The following is a 20019-nucleotide window of genomic DNA, read 5'->3' on the forward strand; positions in this document are numbered from 1 at the left end:
AGCAGCTTCTCCACCCCAGCCTCTAAACAGAGTATTACTTCCCTGCCCGTCCAGAGGGAGCCATCTGACTAAGAGCACCTGGAGTTATTGGCAGCAGATTATGCCCTGTGTTATTGTTAAGGGCTTTGGTGGGAGTAATGAAACACTGAGCTAAATCACTGGTGATTTTGGCCCTCTTGCATTCTACAAGCAGTTAAGTAAATCTCTATAAACCCGAGACTGCATATAGGCTGCTCTCTTCCGTACAGCACAATGCCTTGTATGTAGCCATTCTTTTTGGACTTTACTCCAGGCTGCTTTACATAGAACAATTTCAGTGAAATGAGCTGTCACTCTACATTTCTTTCTCTCTCCGCAATGCAACATCAACTTTTCAAGCGGTATTAACAAAATCAATGGTCAAACAATCTGGGACAATTGGTTGTGTATTGACGGAATTAAAGCCTGTGTATGATGTGGCTTGTTTATCTGGGCCTATCCTTTACGCTTCAACAGCTCACGGATCGCTGTCCAACAAACGCTCTGAATCAACATTGCAACACACATTTAATAATGAAAATCATATTGCTTTTTTGTAAAGAAAAATATATATATATATATTATATATATAATTTGTAATAATTATCTCTGCTTCAGTAATTCAATTTATTATAACAATTAAAAATGTAATCATTTTATAATCTTTAGTCTTTTTAAATGTGTTCACATGTGAAATTATTTTCCATGGATTAGATTTCAGTGGCAAAATGATTGACACCATCTTAATAGCAAACACATGCACTCAGCCAGAGAGAAAAGGACCATTATAAAAATGGGGGTTGGCTGTTCATTCTGAATAGCCTGAATCGTTACCAGGCCTCTCTCGTACATTTGACAACTTACATAATGCATTTCCACTAAAATAGCTTAAGTGTTAAAGCTTCTTTTATGGGCAAAATTGATTCATGAATGCTTTGAGGCGAAAGCTAACATGAACACAAAGCTTTCAATAACACCCATTTTATTCAGACTGTCAATGTATGAAGCGGTTGCATTAGACAAGGTGGCATGCTGATTGCTTTATGAATTGAGGCTAATTGTTTTGTGGTGTAGTCCTTGGGGCACCCTGCATTAAGACGAACGAAGTCAAATAAATATGGCTCTTTGCCCCCAACCACCCAACACACACAGCACAGAGAGACCTTCTGCCTTGTGTGGAATTGAAAGTCGCTCTCCAGAGGCCACTTTGGTGATCAATGAAAGAGAATTTATATAGTGGTGGATATTGGCAATATTTCCATGACATAAGTCACATCAAAATTGCAGTCTGTTCCCTGTAATACATTTAATTATTTCACTTACATAAAAAAGCATTTTCACTGAAAATATCATCTCACTGTCAGTATGAGTTTGGAATTCATAAGACTTGATTCATTAAATTAAATTCATTCATCCTCTTTAGGTCAAGGCTGTGGAAAAACTTGAATATGTGTACATTTAAGGGCTAAAGAGTTTTGATTTAAGGCCACTTGTACTGTTAGAATGACTAAACTTCTCAGGAAGATGAAGCCTCAATGTCCCAGATAAATGTAAAGCTATGTTGAATGTGCATCGCCTGTTCTTTCATCCATTTGGCCTCTACTTTCATCTCTCGTCACATCAATACATCCATTCATTCCATTTTACCCATTGTGTAACCTGCGTATAATCACGGCATCAAAGGACTTTCTTTTTAGTAAAGGTTTGATCGAGATATTTTCTTTTTTCCCCTGTATAGCGTATTAATCTCTATCTGGAAATCTATTTAAGAATCATTCACATTGGATAAGAAGATTTTTTTGTAAAGAAAAGAAAAGCAAAACATGTACAAAGATTCTAGTAATAAAAAAGAATTGAAGACTGACTCCCTGGGCATTTCTTCTGTCAGCTATTTAATTTAGTTAAAGAAATTACACAAATCCTTTGGGGGAAGATGAGCATGTGTATTTATTTATTATCGATTTTTCCCCCCCTGCGATAAACGTGTTAACGTTACTGATATTTGCAAGGGGATGAAGCTTTCTAAGTTATTGTGAAATGAAGGCATCAAGGAATCGTTATTCAGTAAGTCTCCCACACTGTTTATCAGATAGAATACATTATTCACAACTAATATCTTAACTACAGTCATGAGTCATACTGTTTGGAGCCTATTGATGATGGTATGAAGTCTCATTCTTTCATTACAGCTGAATATGTTCATTTAGCCAATTGGCTTTGTTATGATGATAAACTAATAATTCACTGGCGCAAAAGTTGTTCAATAGCACTGCTCGTTTATTTTATGTTATCACAGTGCAGCAGCAGCATTTAGAAAATTGCCTTTGAGATGTTCGGAAAGTTGCTGTTAATGAAAATCAGACTGAAAGACATTACTTTAATTTGATCAAAATTTCATTCAATGTGAGACTTAACTGCTTAGAGACAATATCGATAATGAAATCCACAAAAAAAAAATATGGCCTCATAATATTCCCCCCTTCAAAAATAAATGTGAAATTATACAGCAGATTATGATGATATTGTACTTTATCTGTTGCTTTTTATCGACTCTAATACAGCCACAAAGTATTTCCTGTAAGTCCAGATTGATCTTAATTCCAGATACTGAGTGTGCAGGGTGGGGCTGCACACAACATGATCCATAATGGGTGAAATAATTGGTGAAAAGAGACTGGCTTGTCAAAATATCCACTGCGTTGCGAGGTTGATAAGCGAGAGGATGTGGCCCTTCATCGAGAAGCATGGCCAGCCAGCCAGAGGTAGAAACCAGCTAGAAAAGCAGGCTCCCCTTGGGCTTTCACATCAGCCATCAAATGCTTGAGGTTTGTTAGGTCATACCACTCACCAATTATTTGGATTTTATGTAAAGATGAAATGATTTTAGTTGGCGGAGGGGGTTTAAACTGTAATGCATAAATATACTTGACAAGCAATGAGATCTTTCTGGCAATAGTCCACTTTTTATGAAGCGTTTAGAAAAGGACTAGAAACCACTGCATGCCCTGTATGTTGAACAAGAAAAAGCCTATTCATTCTGTTCATGAATAAAAAAAACAGTGCTTTATTCTTTATTGAAAAGCCACGATATTCCATTTAAGAAATCGAGCTTACAGTGGAAATGTGATTACATTTTTTGTATTCATTGCCAAAATTGTGCGGTTTGATGAGGTTGTGTGGCCTTCAACCCATTTCCACATAGTTGGCTTGACTTCATCATTCACAAAATCCACTTTATTGTAGAAAAGAGCTGATGTTTGAAGGAGACTCTCCATATAAAAAGATGTTCTTGTGGGAGTTGTGTATCATACATTCAAAACCTTTTTGTAACATTATCACATTGGTGTTTTTAAAATAAATTTGCCAATTGTATTGTGCTTGTAAATTACAACTATGACAATAATAATAAAAAATAGCTTGAATTTTTTTAGCGCCTTTCAAGGGACCCAAGGACACTTTACATGAAGGCAAAACAAGCAACAAACAATAAATCTAGTACGGGCACTTATATGTACTTAATAAAGCCTTTACATTTCAAATATTAATCAAAAAGGGGAAGTGTACTCATGTTTTTGATAATTGAATAAAATAGATGTATTCACCTCATGTTCAGTTTCTTAACTCTACATAAATAAGCATCAGTTTAAATTTATAAAAAAAAAACAACAAAAAAAAACATTCTTGCAACGTACCTTGCAACACAAGCAAACCTCCCACCTGCTATTACCAGATTTTGATTCAAACGTTGTTGATTCCTGATTGGTGCATGAAAGTACGTGACATCCCGTTTTTCCAATTGAGCCTCGCCCACTACAAACCAGTAAGACGAGCAAAGACAAATATTGTGTGTTCATGTATGACACAGTGACACGTAGTAATAGGCTGATTCAGAAAATATGTTTTCGGGGCCTTAAAAACTAATTTGTGAGGCATTTCAGAAAACAAATCAATGTTCTTAGCATACAAAGAAATGTTGTGCCTTAACTCAAACTCAAAACCCAGTCAGAGCGGAACATATAAGGAAGAAGATGTTGAATACTGGTGGCACTTTGTCCCCAAAATAAGTAAAACACACAGATCGAGACAACGTAATAAAAATGACCCAAAGAAAAAGCTGAAATACTTTGATCAGGGACAGCTTCGTTCACTCAGGCTAAGGCAAGTGTTGTCAAACATGGCAGCTGGCATCAATAACAGGCCTGAAGTTGTTATTGACACACCTGAGTGAGATGAATCAGTGAGAATATGTTATCATATTCATTATTCATAATAGCACATACAGTAGTTTTTTCACATTTTGTTTCTGCGGCACTACACTCTCACCTTCACAAACTTATTACAAAAGACATTTATCCCCGGAACCCACATCATTTCAACTGTCTTTCTGAGATTAGAAAAATCACTTTTATTGTCAGAAAATCATCCTGGATGTTACTGTAGTTTCATTTTTTTATACTACTATTAGATCAGCCATATTCACAAGGCTATTGGTTTGGGTCAAGTGTTTTGCACATTCTTGCCCTTCACACACAAAGTCTTTAATATTCTGTGAAAATTAAAAAAAAGAAATTTTTAGTGAGTGGGTATTTTTTCCTCTGGACAGTCAGTTTGGTGAAAGACATATAAGATACTGTAATTTTTCTGACAGTTCTTTCTGCAAGATTTACTCATCTTTGCAATCAGCAAGTCTTTGTGTCAATAGTGAGGCATCATCGAGGTCAAAGGGTGAGGGTCAAAGCAGCCTTTCTGACCTTCCAGAGCAATCCACACTCAGTGCATTGCTGAGAGTTTCTGTTAGATGGGGATTGCTATGATATCCAATCGGCGGTGTTCTTTGTTTTCCCTGCAGCCATCAGCAAGCTTATTATCATGTCCCTGTCTGCTCCACTCCACTCTGCCCTCATAGCAAACAGGTCTAATTGTGTCTCGTAGCTGCAGGCTCAGAGCGGCGGGCGGGGGAGTGGGTTTAGATGAGTGATACTCGGCGATGTAAATGGCTGAATAATATGGCCCAGCGTTTGTGGTGGAGCTCTATCTCTCAGCGGTAATCTAGGCCATCAGGGAACCGCCAGTATGCATCATCCACCATCAATGAGCCTCTCCGCTGGTTGGTAATTTATTCAGCGCTACAGCGGTTATTGATAAAGCCATTAAATACAAATTCCCCTTCTTTCCCAACTGCCCTCCTCTGCGCCGTACGGCACTCTGTGTTGTAATATCACAACGTGGTCTGTGTTGTGTGTTTATCTACTTATATTGTCTGTGTTGATCTAAGGTGGATTCTTTGTTGTCTCTTTTTCTTTCTACATGGATCTCTGTCTGTTGCTCTCCCAGGAGCTCGTGACGGTTCGGTCCAGTCTGACACCAGCAGCAGTCCTTCTGAGCAGAGTCACCTGGGCCAGTCACACCCAGGATTCCCAATGGGTCCACAGGTAAGTTAGCACATCTGTAGTCTATAGTGCTTAGCGCCGCCCAAGACGATTGTGATTGATTTAAAGAAATGCCAGTAAACCACAGCACGTTTTTTTTCCCATCCCGGAATGCGGTGTGGACTAGCCAGACCCTCCTCCGCAGCGCTGTGGAGGACGGTCTGACAAAGTGAGACTAGGGGATCTGCAACAAGCCTTAACTTACCCAACCAACCCAAACTTTAAAACACTCGGTTTAATTAATGATAATGTAAATGCTTTGAGTTTAATATTTTTATTGAAACATTTACTGTAGGAAGTTTGCAAAAGCAGGCTCCCACAATAACTCCAATTTATGAGTTATGACACCTGTACTCAACTATAAAAGTTGAGTTAGCCTCCTTCTCGTCAAGCTTACAGAGGTCTGGAGAAATTTCATTATAAGAAAACTGGCTGAAGCAGAGAGCCAGAGGAGTCACGTAGAAAGGGAACCCAGGTGACACCAGACATACCTGGTATTAGACAAACATTTAATGCAGAGGTCAACATATGACTGCAAAGTCATAATGCCTCCATGTCTGACTGTGTTGATTGTCCCTTCCTTTTCTCTCCTCAAATGACCTTTGATTTCAAATCATGTTGGTTAATGTGACAGTGTGGAATGGATGAAATCAAACATACACTGTTTGGTTTGACTGTAGCACTGTCTTACCATAACTATCCGTGTGATACTGTAATTAATGATGACAAGTAATTTTACAAACTGTAGCCTGGTGCATGAGAAGTCACTCTGATCGGTTGGCTTAAGCATCCTTCTCCGCGATGATGAGCGCTCCAACGTCTCCTCGTTGTGTTTGGTGTGGGCTCCGTGGCAGTTTATTTTTCTGCCTCCCGCGTGTAGAATGATTCAGAAGCCAAACTAAGTTCAGCTTACTAAGAGCAACTCCAAAAGTTGACGACTGATCGGCCCTGTTAATTGACTTATGTTTACTCTGATCACAGCCATGATTAGAGTAAGATTAAGGTGCATGCATGACATGGAATTCATATTCTTTTAGTGCATGTGATGAGTGAAACAAAAACATACAGCACCCTCACTGAATGCTACACCTAAAATGTGAAACCATAAAGTATTTTGTCATCACACGTCACACGTAATTGAATTGTGGCAGTAATGAGTTGACAATACAGGTCTTGTCAAAACAAGCAGGGGAGCAAAGAGCCCGAGCCTGCAGCCCTGTTAATAGCTCAATCAGGCATTGTCCTATCTGATTGGATTTATTGGCCTGGTTGCTCTGCAATGTTTAATGAACATCTATCTCATTAGTGTTGCTCAATGTCACCGCTCCACACACACACACACACACACACACACACACACACACACACACACACACACACACACACACACACACACACACACACAGAGCGTCGGGGTTTCCTCCACCCTCTTTAATAAGACCATTCTCCCTGCACTCAGTGTTACTCAATGACAGTCAATCCTCATCAGGATAAACAAAAGAGGAAACATGAGAGGAGGAGAGTCGTTGTTGGGCAGGTTTATAGGGTGAGAAATCCCCAGTGAAAGAGTCAATCTGCTGCAAGTGGAGATGAAGAATGAGCTTAATTAAAAGCACTTTTCTGATTAGAGACACACTCGCTGCTCAAAGCCACTGTTTTTGTAATAGATAAGAAATACACACAAAAGGAAAGCATCTCTAGCAGGCAGCAGTTACAGTCTGAGCCTCAGCAGGCGGCTCTCAACAGTCACCATCTAATATATTAATGCTGTCAGTACAGTCTCTGCGAAGCTAACACTTTTCAGAAACAAAGGCGCTCCGCATGCCATACCCAATTCTCTTGTTCCAGGATCAATATGTTTTGATAGATTCTCGCTCCAGAGCCGGATATTGTTCGAACAACCATTATCCGATGGTAGTTTACCCAACATGAATCCACCTTCCTTCTGTTTCCCACTCGCAGTTAGGATGACAAAAGTCTGCTATCTGGGTGATTATGGGCAATTTCTCAGTGCCAGAGCTGCCAAGCAGATATAAGGGCCTATTCTCCCCTGATGGGCAGAGAGGCTGGGTACCAGATCCAGTCCTGAGTGGGGCTGCTTCCCCATCCAGAGCCCAACACACACCCAGTCTGTGTGTCCGTGTGGCCCCTAGGAGACCACTTCTCAACACTCAGCTGTCAGGCCTGCCAAGCACTGTACAACAGCTTTCCAGCAGCACCTATGGAGAGGAGGAGTGAGAGTATCAGACTAAAAGCCAGAAGGTGAACTGCCTGTAAATCAAAATGAGTGATGCTGGGGATTCTTGTAGTAAAAGCGTGATGTGTGGCTGCAGACTTGAACTAATTATCTTCATGCTAAATTTGTTCTTATCTCTGATTTTGATGTGTACATAAACAGTGTTCTCACCTCAGATAAAGATCATAATCAGTTTTAAACTGGCACAACAAACAGCCTAAAGACCAATGCATGCTTTAAAAAAACGCCTTCTTTTGGCAGCTGCCTGTGTGCCGAACAGCTGCCTGTTTCCCCAAAGCTGCCTGTAATGATAAATAAATCAGGGCTACATCTGATAATTGCAGAATTGTCTTTTAATGTTATTCCCTTCTATGTGAGGCTGTCTTTGCTGTCAAGTCTGGCAGTCTCATTTTGTTTGACTCAGAGATGAAATGTTCAAAGAGTGTCTTTGATTATATGCTGCTCCGATTCAAGATTAAATTTAGTTTAAAACGCAAGATTAAACATATGTCACTTGCCGCTAACAAACGGGTTGCCTTTGTTATTGTCCTTTGAGGATTCTTTGAGCTCCCAAATTATTAATTCATTCTTTAAAGTTAATGGCGAATGTCATTTTGGATGCTCTCAGAAGCGTCAAATATTGTCATTTGTTATGCGCTGCTGTTGTGTATCAAAGCAAATGTTGGGAAAGAGGAATCCTATATAGTGTGTGTGATTACTTCTGCCAGCAACAATCACCTCTCCATTCTTTTTTATTATTGTATGTTTTATATACAGTATTGTATTCATTTGTCTCTCAGTGCAGATATTTCGCCCTAAGATCTCTCTGTGTGTTGTGGCTTTAAACCCATGTGACCTCGTACCTCTTAAACTGTGATCACATGTATGTCGCAGTGGGTGCAGGCGTTCTGCTCCATGCAGGGTTATCACAGTGACACGCCTGTCACCTAGGAACACCAGGTTTGGGAGTACGGTGGGGTCTTCGCACCAGTCAGCCCGCTCTGCATTCTGTGCAAGCGGCAGACACACCATGCAAAACAGAGGCAGATAGCTGACAATTGGAGTTAAAGGCTTGTGAACTTAAGTCACAGTGGAGGAGTCAACACAGTGCAGCCAGGCTTACCTAGCAACATCGAAAGGCTGCTTTAGTGTGGACACAACACAAGGTGACAGTGTACTCTTGTCATTTTATTCCAAACAATTCAATTTAATGTTTAAACATTAATTTTGTTGGATTTTGCAGCAACCTCAGTATCTCCTGTCTCATACCTCCTGTGTAAATTCAGTTTGACATGCTCAAACGCCGACATAATTTGAAAAGGGTTTTATCAGAATGAATAAAATGTAAGATGTCATTCCCTGTGTATTAATGGAGATTTAGGCCATGGTACAAACATTCCCTCTTCGGGCTCAAAGCTCTCGATTAAAAATGTGTTGGTGTCTATCCAAACCCACTTCCTCGGAAAATACATTTGAAGAGATCTTCTACTGTGCAAAATATCTCAGAGCGATACTTCTGATAACATATCTTTTCCACTATGGGTATGACTGCACTGAATCCACTTGAACTAATGTGAATGAATGGATACATGAAGAGCTGAGAGTGATGTGTTATATCCCTCATCAAAAGAGTAAAGTACTGCTACTTTTTATTTTTTGTTGGAAAAGCACTGTGTATTTCAGGCACATTTCTGTGGTACCAGGGATTTGTTCAATGGTATGAAACATAAATCACTCTGCATCTCTGTGAAAGAAAAATTCTCAGCTCTTTCACAAAGATTGAATTTGATCTCTGTCAGTACCAACGGCAGTGTGTTTTTACTGTCAGTCTGTGACACAACAAAGCACAGAATTCATCAACAAAACAACTGCATTCATCAAAACACATTGATTAGTGATACAGTCACTTTGGTGACATCTGCTTTACTTGTCTCAATTAAGCATCCCAGAATATATATATATATATATATATATATATATATATATATATATATATATATATATATATATATATATTTTATATATATATATATATAATTTTGAACAAAAATTAGCTATTAAAGTTATAATTTTGTACATAGAGTTTGGTATCATGTAATATATAGCAGTTGAACACTTTGGTAATTTTATATATTTGCCATTTTGTGATATATACTGTTGTTCAGTAGTTTATTTTTTTGATTATTTTTTGGGGCTTTTCCGCCTTGAATTTGACAGGACAGCTAGGTGAGAAAGGGGGAAAACATGCAGGAAATTGTCACAGGTCGGAATCGAACCCTGGACCTCTGCGTCAAGGCATAAACCTCCAAGTATATGTGCGCCTGCTCTACCCACTGAGCCAACCCGGCCACAATTTGATAACTTTTAATACGGGAGACGGAACTGGTTTGTTTCATTGTCTCGCAACAAGCAAAACTGACAGAAGGGTGAGACTCATAGAAAAAGTTGCTATTACAAATCGGTCTGCTTCTTCAGCACCATGGACAGCGCCATGGATTTATCAATACACTACACAGTTAGGCTACAGATATTTCAGAGTCATGGTCATGGCCATAGGTTCTAACTTGCACAAACCTCAGTCAGTTAAAGCATCAATGAGTCAGGCAGACTAGACTAACATATTCAACTAAACAACCCCTCTGCCCCTGCACTCTCTTTGCTACTAATTTTCCTGTGTGTTTCTTTTTTACTCAAATCTGGTAACGTAATTTGATCTTATCAAAATAAATCACATGACAGTGTTTAGTTTATTTAGAATTTAGCTGGCATTAAAAGGACATACTACTTAAAAAATGTCTCAGATGACAGTGTTGTTTGGTGAAATGAAATATATTAGAGAGAAAAAATGACCCATCTGTGAACTAATAATGCTATGTATGTGTGTCGTGTGTTTCTGCTGCAGTCTCTCCTGGTAGCCCAGCAGCTGGCCAATGCAGTTGGCGGCGTGATGTCCGGTACAGCGCCAGGCATGAACCAGCCCATCCTCATCCCCTTCAACGCAGGCGGACACCTGGGTGGGCAACAGGGCCTCGTTCTCTCCCTGCCCACAGCCAACATCCAGAACCTGGTGGCTGCTGCTGCTGCAGGGGGCATCATGACGCTCCCTCTCCAGAACCTGCAAGGTAAGAAAGAGGGCAGTTTAGACACACATCGACAGAAAAAAAACTAATTCATATGACAAAACAGGGTCAACATGATATTCCAGGAAGAAAGTAGAAAATAATTCAGGTACTCCAGTAAGTACTCCACTTTCTTTTTTTGGTCATGTAACAAGAATGAAGGTTTGTCTGTGTTACACACAATGATTTATAGAACATAAGAAATTAGCAGATATATTATTTATTAATATAAATTAGATATAAATACAACAGGTTATTTTCTGGAGTTTGTCCATTGTATGACATAGAACCATTTTTGTTTTTCCTTTAATAAAAATGTTTTACAAACCTCTTGAGCAGGTAAGAATCCTTCAGGGGTTTGTATCCCAAAAAAGCCGCTATCCTCAACTTCCCCGGAGGAACAACCATATTAATTACAGGTCAACGTTTTGCAGTGCAGCGCAAAAGCACTTTATGCCTCTTTCCTGTGCATAAGAGTGCACTGTACTTTACTTTTTTATCTCTTTTCCACCTCATCTGTCCATCCACATGGCTGTACTTATCCTTGCCTTTTAAACTTTAATGCCCAAGTGTTCTCTTTTGATCATAGTTGTAAATGGTTTTCATTTTAATGTTTAAAACATTGTCTCTTTTATACCATTAGATTGAGGGATGGATGGGGAAACCATCAGTCATAAATCTTAGATGAGAGAGCTGCACTAATGTTAAAAGATGCCAGGCTACATGTAAAGCAGTGTGTTTTTAGGATAGAGATTACAATAATGCCAGTGCAGCACAAAGTGCAGGGAAGGCTCCCCTCATGTGGGGAAATGGATGGACAGATGCCCTGAGTGAGGAAATGTGGAGGTAGAAGCCTAATGGACACAAACATGCATAAATAACAGCAGCCATCGCTGTGGGCAGAGCTTTTAATAAACTCACATCTATCTAGCGAGCCCTTCAATGTATCCATCAGTAGTGGACGATAATGGGCCCAGCAGGCCCGTCTCACTCACACTTCAACAGATCTTCTTCCTCGTGCGTGAGGAACAACCCAGAGGCTTCAGTGATCTGATGAACTGATCGACAAACGCATTGTCATGGTGTCAGGACGCAGAAACAAACACCTCTCAGTCATCCTTATTGTCGACTGACAAACAAACCAACAGACAACCCGAATTCCAATGTCCTGATAAAATTCCCCATACATGAGAGATAGCAACAACAAAAAAAAACTGTTGTGGAGAAATGCCTCTGTGGCAGATCTTTTTTTAAGTGAGTGGAATGACAGACTGCCTGTTCGCATGTCCTCTTATTTGAAGGGGATGCATTGAAGGGACCTCCATGGAGAGAAAGTGACACAAGTCACGAGTGAAGCTAAATGTCTTGACTGTGTCCGGGCCCCTCTGGCCACGCGACACTCCTCCACTCTCCCCTGTCTGAGTTCATCACAGCTCCGCTGAATGAGGCCTGCTGGCACAGCACCTCTGTCAGACAACTGCAACTCTGGCCTATGCCCCCGCATCCCCCTCGCTTCCCCTCCCCGCCCCTCCGGGTCTCCAGGCCTGGTTAATCACACATATAATACAGCAGCGCGCTGTCACCGGGGAGTAGTCAGCTCATTTCACGACCTCAGGAGCAAGTGTGCTTTACAGCTCTCACGCTGCTAGCTAATTAGCATCAGATCAGACACAAGACAACTGTGAGGCACAGTAATGAGACTCCAGGAGGAGCCCAGCCAATGGCTGTATTTAAATGTAATGAGGCGGCTAATGGCCAACTAATAAGGCTGTTTGTCTTGGGGAATGGGCGGTTGACGGTGGAGGACTTGTATTCTTTACATGAGAGCCAGCATGCTTGAGGTCTCATAGTCATAGTCTTTGTAAGAATGCAATGTTTAATTAGCTAGATTAAATTAATATAAGGATTTTCTGTCATACATTTTCATATTCAGTTTAAATGAGGGAAATTAAATGTAAAGATAAAATTAGAACAAACAGTAACAACAGCATCTTTGATCACATGTTTTGATCATCCTAATCAAAGCTGGCTCTGCACGAATGAATGTTACCAGAAGGGAACTGGCTGAACTGCTATGAGCTTTAGGAGGGCAGCTCTCTCAGACTGTGATGAATAACTATCACAGTAATGGGGTTGTGCTATAAATTTGGAGTGGTATGCTTAAATAAAACTGAGTAGTATCTTGTGGCAGACTCAGTAAACACAGGCACCAGTGTAACTGGTTATTTGTCAGAATGATTTATGCCTGCAAACATGCAGTAAAAACAAATTCCCAATGAAACTAAACAAGGGAGAAAGTTATCTTTTGTGACAGAGTGCACACAATTCTAGCTGACTTCACAGAGGCAAAAACTAGGTTGGGTCATGCTAGAGGTCTGTAAATATGACGGCTCATATGAATAAAAACATCATACGTGATTTTCACAATTTCAAATATAAGTATGTGCGACTGATGCAGATAGAACATCTACAGATTTTGTTGTTGTTAGATATGATGCTAACTTCCCGATGCATTTTTAATAGGTTTTCATTTCACATGATTTTATAACAAGCAAAGCATGATTACCATACTTGTAAAACTAGTTGTATCAAAGCATTGTACATGTAATGCCCAATGGGAGGAAGCAGAACAAAGTCTCATCTGTCTACTCCTCTTCTCTAAGACTCACTCAAAGGTAATGCAAGAAGCTAGTTTACTGGAGCTCTTTCATATTAATAAGCATATCCCATCTTATTTGCTCTCAGCAGAAAACCAGGCAGCGCATCACATCAGAGAGCCGAGTTCTAATGGTGAGGTGAGAACATCGTTCCTCTGTACTCGTCCGCAGGAAACACAAAACAGCACTCAGGCTTCCGTGATAAAGGTCGGCATCCCACTCACCTGCAGTAATGAGACCCGGTGTCAGTGCCAATCAAAGGCATGTCTGCCGTTTTGATGAAAACGCTCAGCGGTGTCGTTCGCAGGTTGCGGGTGTTGTTACGATACAAATTAGGGAAATCACTCTGCTCATTATACCACCAAAGGGTGGGCTCCTGGGGGAAGAGCCAAATGTTTCTACACTAGTAAGACATGTCAGACTGCATTTCTTCTGCCTCAGCTGACTGCTGCTCCTTTAAGAGGTTAGATCACCGGGCCGGGCCACTGACTTAACCTCTGTCTGCTGTGGGAATGCCTCTGTGTCCCTTTACCCATTACATTATTGGAGCTAGAGGATTTCAAGCATCCTTTTTGGGCTTGTTACAGCCACACTAGTTGGTCATTGCGGGCTGCTTTTTCTCATGTGTGTATTCGTCGAATCATTTTGGGATAAGAAAAGAAATAAGCCGTTGTTTGTGTGCATGTTCAGCCAATAGAGGAGTGCATTAGGAGGACCCAGTGCAAGCGGTCCACATTTCCTCACATCAACATCTGCCATCTTAACACAATAGAGGCCAAACCCATCCCTCCTCCCTTATCGCTGTTTAATTTGAAGTGTTCTCAAGCAGTATGTATTCCACGTCGTCCTTTAATGATTTAACTTTGCTGTGGTTGTAAGATGACTCGCAGGGGAGAGAGCTGCATTAAATAAATAACAGTGATAAAATGTAGACCTCATACATTTCAAAGCTAATGCAACTAGGGGTGCAATAGGATCAGCTGCACACAGTCCTGGAGCGGTAATTTGATTGATTTGTTGTGACAGCAGCCAAATAATTGAGAGTGAGAGGTGCTGCTGGAGATGAAGCGCAGGCAGAGGCAGGTTCGCCAGGCAGTCCCAGCAGATATAGCACCCGGGTTCTCATCTACGCCATTGATATCTGCCAGTGGTTTATTGTTTGTCTTCAATAAGCAGCTTGGAAACGTGTGGGGTTACTGCCTTTGTGACAGTTTGGCGACGGAAAGAGGAAAAAATTCACCAATCAAAATGTACAGAGGAGCGATGAGAGGGTTAGAATCAAACACACACATTTACACTCAGGCTGAAGCGCATGTTTACTGTACCTGCACTTATGAACACACAGACACCCCCATGAGACTCATGATTTATACGCTGATGTCTTTTTTGAAGCTGAGATGTAAGTAAATTTTACCCCCTGGTGTTTCACTTGTTGCAGACATGCTAATTTGTTCTGAATTCAAGTAACATATATTTCATGATTGCACAAAAATAACAGCACAAATGATGCACAGTGTATTTGAATATTCAGTAATATTTTAATGTATGTACAGTATGTCAAGATATTTCTATGTTCTCTGTCTAGTAAGACACAGTAGTGCTGTTTGTCTTAACCTTCTGGTGCTTGACTCATGTTTTCTTTCTGTGGATGGTGGCAGTGTCACTCTGGCTCAGCCATGCCACAGGACAGCACCCTGCTTAAGCCTGAAATAGAAAGAAAAGAAATGGGGGGGAGCCTTTATGGCGGTGTGGAGGAGGACAATAATATTGTTAATCAGATGTGGCTGTGTCTGCTCCTCCACAGCAAACCCTGACATCTGCCCTCAATGGTAAACACTGAGGGAGGCTTTTTGCAAACCTCCTGCCATAAAACAATCTACAAGATGGTCTCTCTACATTACACAGTGTGTCTGTCTGCACTGTGCATGCAGAGAGTGTAATGCATTTATTTAAAAGGATTTTGTAGTAAAGTGTAGTATGAGAGAATAGGTTTTCAAATTAGGAGTTTGGATGCCAACATGACAAATCTTCAAAGTAGCTTTCAATTACATGAATAATTAGGAACACTCAAAACGATTCCATTTTAATCCAGCTGTTTTTTATCCCTTTAACTCCCGAGCTATAACAGATAACCTTCTCCTCAGTATAATTACATTTACAAACTGTTACTGTTACTAACCAAATTATCAGTTCACCAAGGAAACATATTACAAGTTCTGTGGGTATTTTCTAAATTAAATCTCAATGATGAACCTTTTCTATAATCTTCTGCACACTTATTATCTTAATAAATAATCAGTATTTAAGCTTGTTGCATATATTGATAGGATGTCCCTAACAATTATGCCCAATCAATAGTGTTCATCTTTTCATCATAATAATAATCAGCCTTGGTTCCTTTTGAGTAGACTAGTCGATCACAAGTCTAAGGTTTCAATAAATGAGGGAGCACTGAATCTAATACAAACTACGATACATAATAGTGTATTGTTTTTATGATATTTGACCACTTCCAGTAAATGCCTTGACCGCTTGGCCCTGGAGTTGTTTTGTAGAAATTACATCTCACTTTTTCCTCCCTTTCCGGCCAGACTGTTTTCCGAAAGCTTTGCTAAAGGTCTGCCATATCGCTGAGGCGCAATTCAGAGGCTTTCAGCAACAATCTGTAGTCAAGCATTTTAAATGAAAATTGATTTGTGATTTACATGGTCAGTGAGGGGAAAATGAACTTATAAAATGTTGTAAATGAAATATTAGACAAGGTGCAGTGGGAGAGAGCAGACAGAGATGGTAATCTTGTGGAACTGGAATTCCCGCCTGGCAGAACTGGGTGACATTTTACATTTATCTGTGTTCTGCATGAGTTGTAATGTTAATGGTAATTTTATGGGACTGAACCGGAATGAAAATGGTGTTATCACCGATTGCTTCAAATGTGGAATTGTGTAAAGTAGCACAGCTGCATCCTTTATTTCCCATTCCCCAGTAATGTGAGTTATTGCATGATCTGTTCTCTAAGGTTGAATGTGAGTATTCAGCCTGTTTTTATCAGTGTTTCTACTCCGAGTGCCTTAAATCAGTGACTCTGCCACAGGATGAAATACACAAACTGCTGTATTTTTATATTAATATAAATACCAAATTTGTTTGTGAATGTTTCTCACTTTTTTTCAGCACATCTTTGCTTTTTTTTAATGCTCTCCTATGAATTTAAGTATCACAGGTGCTTTAAAAAAGATTTAATAGGAGGCTGTTTCCTCACATTGAGTTGTTGGCATTCAGATTTATGCTTTGAGGAATGTCCCGATATAAAAGATCTACTTACAATACAGTGAAAATAATACATCTGAGAAAACCTGCTTAAAACTACTATATGTACAGCATCATTTTGATATACATCTTCACTTTCAATATAACTGTATGTAACATTATAATGTAAATGAACATTTTATCAATATGGATCAATCATGGACTTAATAATACAAGCAAATCAATGTAGCATTACGCTCTAATCAATACTACTTACATTCAGCCCAGATGTTATAATTTTGATCGATATCTTGGGCAGTGAATGTTTCCTTTTCGCACTCTGACTGTGTACAGCTTGTATGGATTTTCATAGAGCTCGTTCCTCCATATTTGAAAGAGAAAAGAACCAAAGAAGTGAGAATAACAAACGAAGTGATCGTGCAGCAGCAGAGAGGCTGTGGGAGTCTGGGAGCCAGTCTGGATCACACAGAGGTCATTTTTAAACACAGCTCTCCAGTTCCCTATTCGTGAAACCAAAGAGTCTGTGGTGACATTTGTCAGCAGATGGTATGGAACCAAACACCTCACCAGCGGGAACGTCTTAGCTGCTGCTAAAAGCTATCTGTGGTTACTAATTGCTGACCAGGGCCTAATTACCTTAATTAATGGCTGAGGTATCTGGGGGCCACATTTGTGGGAGCTTTTATCAGTATCAATGCAGCTTAAAAGGTCCCGTAGGAGGCCTAGGGAGTGTGTTAAGTCCCGTGGGTGCTATTTCTGGACTAACTGCAGACACATCACAGATGGATCTTGTGGCATCAGTACAGGACGGCATGTTTGGGGAGAGAGATATCTGTTACTTACAAATCATAAGTAAACTTCAATAAGTATATCTCAGGCTAGAGAGGAAAAAGGTGTTTCTTGTTTTTCTTTCTGAACATATTTTCTACTTTTCTCTTGTACACACGAGCCCCTTTTCTGAATTACAGTGCCGTAATCACAATGACAAAGTAGACTTAGCATCTTTTTCAGACCATGGGGGGGTTTTGTTCAGTGAGCTCTCACTGTGAAATTAGCCCTGGTACTTTCATTTCCCAGCTGCAGTGAAATGGTTAAAAGACACAGATCAGCCAGTATGAAAATAGAACTGATTCAACAAAATCTGCTGCTTCCTCTTGCTTGCTCCTCACCCATCCAGAAAAAAATACCCTCCCTCCTATTCTCCCATTTCCCCCCTTTTTTTCTTCCTACTATCCCATCTTAACCCCCTCCCCCAACCCCGTCGGGCACCTTGTCCGCATCTGAAGAAGGCTTGTAAGTTTCGGGTGCATACATTTCTTTTGATGATATATTGTCCCGGTGCAGAATTTCATTTACTGCCACTGCCCTTTGCTGAACCTGTTGCTAGTCAGTGAGCACGATAAGCGTATAAGTAGCATGCTACTTCATTCATCATACATCGTTCTGGGCTCTCAAATATCTCATATGCGATTCAGGAAAAAACTACTAAACCGGCACAAAGGATCCCACCAGGATCAGCTGAGGTTCCATTAAACCCTGTGTACAAAATAGAGCACACTTGGCCCTTGTTATCAAACATACATTTTCAGTGTTGCATCTACAAAACATTAGTCTTCATTTTATGGTGTACATATTGTTTTTGTAGCAGGGGGAAAATGTATCTCAAGTGCAGTGCTCATGTTGTACATAATTCCATTCACAATGCATTTCCAATGCATGCATTTTGAAATATGTTTTTTTCCCTCAATCATAGTGGCTGCCCTGTGTTGTATTAAACAGCATTAATAATCACAAGAGGCTCAGTGTCACTCAGAAGTCTCCACATCACTAAGGCAGACAGTGTTGTGCTGCTGGGCATGTTGTGCTGTGTGAAAGTGCTTACACGCTCCCTCAGACAACCAAAGGGAATAATTAAAGACAGAAGATGGAGGCAGAAGAATGGAAAGCAAATCCCATTGTTTGGGGTTATTTCATCCCACTGAATTTCTTTTTCTCACTTTGTTTCGCTCTCTTCTCACATTCCTCCCCAAATGCACTGTGGGTATGTGGCACGCTATCAAAAGCATATGTAAGCGAAGCAGCGCAGAACAAAATCCCTATGATGTCCTCCTCATACCCACATTGTCTTTTGATTATTCTACAATCATTTTATATCTGTAGTATCTGTATCTAAGTTGGAAAGGAAGGGAAGGCTTAATAACCCCATAATATACAATACTCTAGCTGCTCAGAAACCACAAGGCAAGATGTGTTTTAGGCGATTTGAAAACAAGCTTGCTCATTCTTCATTTGTTCTCTTGTTCGCTATAATGGCCCCCAATATCCCAGTTTTTACCAAAATAATTAACAATGAAATTCAAATTAAGGTGAACTAGACTATTAGAGCAACTCTACTCCACTCCATTTCTGAAGCAGTAAATGTAGCTCCTCAATCTCTCTCAGCTTTTACTGTCAGTCAGAGAGCACTCAGTCATCTCCGTGCATCAGGCCCGCAATATTGATTTTTCCACCCACTGAAACAGCCGCATGAACATAAATTTTGCATGAGGCTTTTACTCGCGGCCTCCGCTTTGGTCTGACGACACATGATGGGACCATGAACACGCTGTAATAACCCAGTCTCTCCTGCCAGGCAGACAGGCTCTTTTTTAAGAGGGTGGGGGTTTGGCACCTTCTGGACTCTGAAGGACAAAAGCGAGGGTGCCCTTACTGGGCATCACAGTATTACATACTGTCCACATAGTGTTTGAAGTCAGGGGGGATCTCTCAATGTATACAATAAATCTATTTTGTTGTATCATTAATTTGATTTAAGAAAGTGTTTTGAGGCATAGTATAGTTGAATATAGTTAAATGCTTTAAGTTTAAGTTTAAACCATTGAAACTTCCAGGAAATGCATAAAAACAAGATTCATTACCTACATCTTGATGTTTCTAATCATAAATCTTAAAAGTTAATCAACGTGTTGTTGAATAAGGTTTTGTCCTAAGACCTCACTTTGCCTGGGACCCCCTGGAACTCTCTCAAGGGCCCCTAGAGGTCCCTGGACCACAATTTGGAAATCAATAACCTTGCGTAAGCAACACACAAAAGGGCAACATTATTGAGCACACAGGGATTTTCTTGTATGTGTAACATCTCCATGGAGAGGATTTGATTCTTTGAAATGCTTCCCCCAGAGTGAGAATTCTACAACACAGCTTGATATTGCCTTGCATCACAAAGTGAAAGCATTATCTCTGGATCCCTACAAGCGATGTGGTTTACTCTCTAAAATCCTGTGGCTCCG

At 40.2% G+C, this 20019-nt stretch overlaps 1 protein-coding gene across 3 annotated transcripts in view; it reads left to right on the forward strand.

The window, feature by feature from the left end:
* pou6f2 (POU class 6 homeobox 2) overlaps positions 1 to 20019 on the forward strand; it is a 76983-nt gene that overhangs the window by 19396 nt on the left and 37568 nt on the right. For all 3 annotated transcript variants that reach the window (XM_039790863.1, XM_039790864.1, XM_039790865.1), the window contains 2 exons: positions 5353 to 5450; positions 10586 to 10805. In XM_039790863.1, the coding sequence (XP_039646797.1) occupies positions 5353 to 5450; positions 10586 to 10805 (318 nt within the window). The remainder of the gene's footprint in view (positions 1 to 5352; positions 5451 to 10585; positions 10806 to 20019) is intronic.

This window comes from Perca fluviatilis, chromosome 22, assembly GCF_010015445.1.
Source record: "Perca fluviatilis chromosome 22, GENO_Pfluv_1.0, whole genome shotgun sequence".
Taxonomy (NCBI): Eukaryota; Metazoa; Chordata; class Actinopteri; order Perciformes; family Percidae; genus Perca; species Perca fluviatilis.